At 66.0% G+C, this 1,741-nt stretch overlaps 1 protein-coding gene across 1 annotated transcript; it reads right to left on the minus strand.

Moving 5' to 3' along the window:
* Positions 1 to 358: 358 nt before the first annotated feature.
* Positions 359 to 988, minus strand: CLDN4 (claudin 4). The gene has a single exon (XM_044456144.1). It carries the CDS (start codon positions 986 to 988, stop codon positions 359 to 361), a length of 630 nt encoding a protein of 209 aa, XP_044312079.1.
* Positions 989 to 1,741: the final 753 nt, after the last annotated feature.

Here is a 1,741-nt window from a genome sequence, read left to right on the forward strand (position 1 = left end):
ACCCAGGCCCAGGGAGACTCCTGCCCCACTGGAATTCTTCAGCCTGGCTCAGCAGGGATGCCAAGGGACGGCTTTCCTGGGAGGCTGTGGAGCAGGCGCCAAGCAAGAAGCCCACACTCCGCAAACTCGGGGTCCACCAAGTCCGGCACTTTGAGGTTCGAGATTCTGCAGGGGCAGCATGCAAGGCGGGCGGCACGAGGCGTTCCCGGCTGCTCTGGAGTCCAGGTGAATTTGTAAAGCGGGGGCTCAGGCGGGGGCTCACCATGGAATCCACAGCCAGCGCGGACAGTCTCTCCCCAGGCAGATCGCCTCTGCCCCTCGGCTCCCCCTCCAGGCACAAGCCAGGGAGGGGCAGTTCTCAGACGTAGTTGCTGGCTGGAACCGAGCGGGTGGCCGTGTATTTTGCCGAGTACGGCTTCTCGCTTCTGGGGGGGCAGTTGCAGCACAGCAGCCCTCCCCCGAGGAGCAGCAGCCCGCAGGAGGCCCAGCCGATGTAGAGCGAGGGACCGAACTCCCGCTTCTGGCTCTCGGTGATCATGGGGTTGTAGAAGTCGCGGATGATGTTGTTGGCCGTCCAGCACAGCGGGATGAGGAGCAGGAGGCCGGAGAGGATGAAGACGGCGCCGGCCGCCACCACGATCCGGGCCTTGGGGCCCTCGTCCTCCACGCAGTTGGTGCACTTGCCCCCCAGGATGGCGAAGAAGAGGCCCGCCACCGCCAGCAGGATGGCGATGATGACCATGGCCCGGGCGGCCTGCATGTCCTGCGGCAGGGCCAGCATGGACTCGTAGACCTTGCACTGCATCTGCCCGGTGCTCTGGACCACGCAGTTCATCCACAGCCCCTCCCAGATGATTTGGGCCACCACGATGTTGTTGCCGATGAAGGCCGTCACCCGCCACATGGGCAGCCCGCAGCACAGGATGGTGCCCAGCCAGCCCAGCACCGAGAGGGCGATGCCCAGCACCTGCATCCCCATGGAGGCCATGGCGGTCGCCTGCCGCGGCCCAGCCGGAGCGCGGGGAGTGCTGCAGCTGCCGGAGACAGACGGGGCCGCACTGCTGGCTGCCGGTGGCAAGTGGGGAAGATTACAGGCGGTGCGGATGGGTGGAGTTTCCCCAACTCCGTCCAGTCTGCACAGACGCGGGACTCAAACCAGTTCCCCCAGATTCCTCTGCACCTGCACGCCTGGGATCTGTGTCTCCCCACGGCGGTGCCGGCCTCCCAGCAGAGGAAAGAGCATCACTGATGCTTTCTCCTGGGGCAAGTCCCAAAAGGGGTGCAGGGCGGGCCAGGCCGGGCCTGAGCAGCAGAGAGGTCCCTTGGCGGACTTCCCAGGGCAGAGCCACGACTTGGGTGGGTGGGCAGCTCGCAGCCCTCAGGGTGCCTGAGCCAGCAACCCTCCCCTCCTCACTGGCAGTGCCAGCCAGGCCTGGGGCCTTGTCGGCCGTGGCGCTATGATGCTGCCTGCATCCTGCTTCCAGCAGTGGCCAGCCGGGCACTCCAGGGAAGCTTGCTTGTGGCACACAGGCAACCTGCAGGGTATGCTGCTCCTGCACATGGAGGATCCATCGAGCTGCTTTGGTTGACGGTAACTGGGAGACGAGTGCCATTCGGGACTCCCTCCTGCTGCTGGCCGCGACTGCACGAGCTCCAGCAGCAGGCCCTGGGCCAGGGGGTCGGTTGCCATGAGAAAAGGGCACCCGTCCAGCCCCCCGGTTGCAGTGCTCCTCTGCCCAGA

The sequence above is a fragment of the Varanus komodoensis genome, unplaced genomic scaffold (genome assembly GCF_004798865.1).
Source record: "Varanus komodoensis strain SLA01 unplaced genomic scaffold, ASM479886v1 scaffold81, whole genome shotgun sequence".
NCBI lineage: Eukaryota > Metazoa > Chordata > Lepidosauria > Squamata > Varanidae > Varanus > Varanus komodoensis.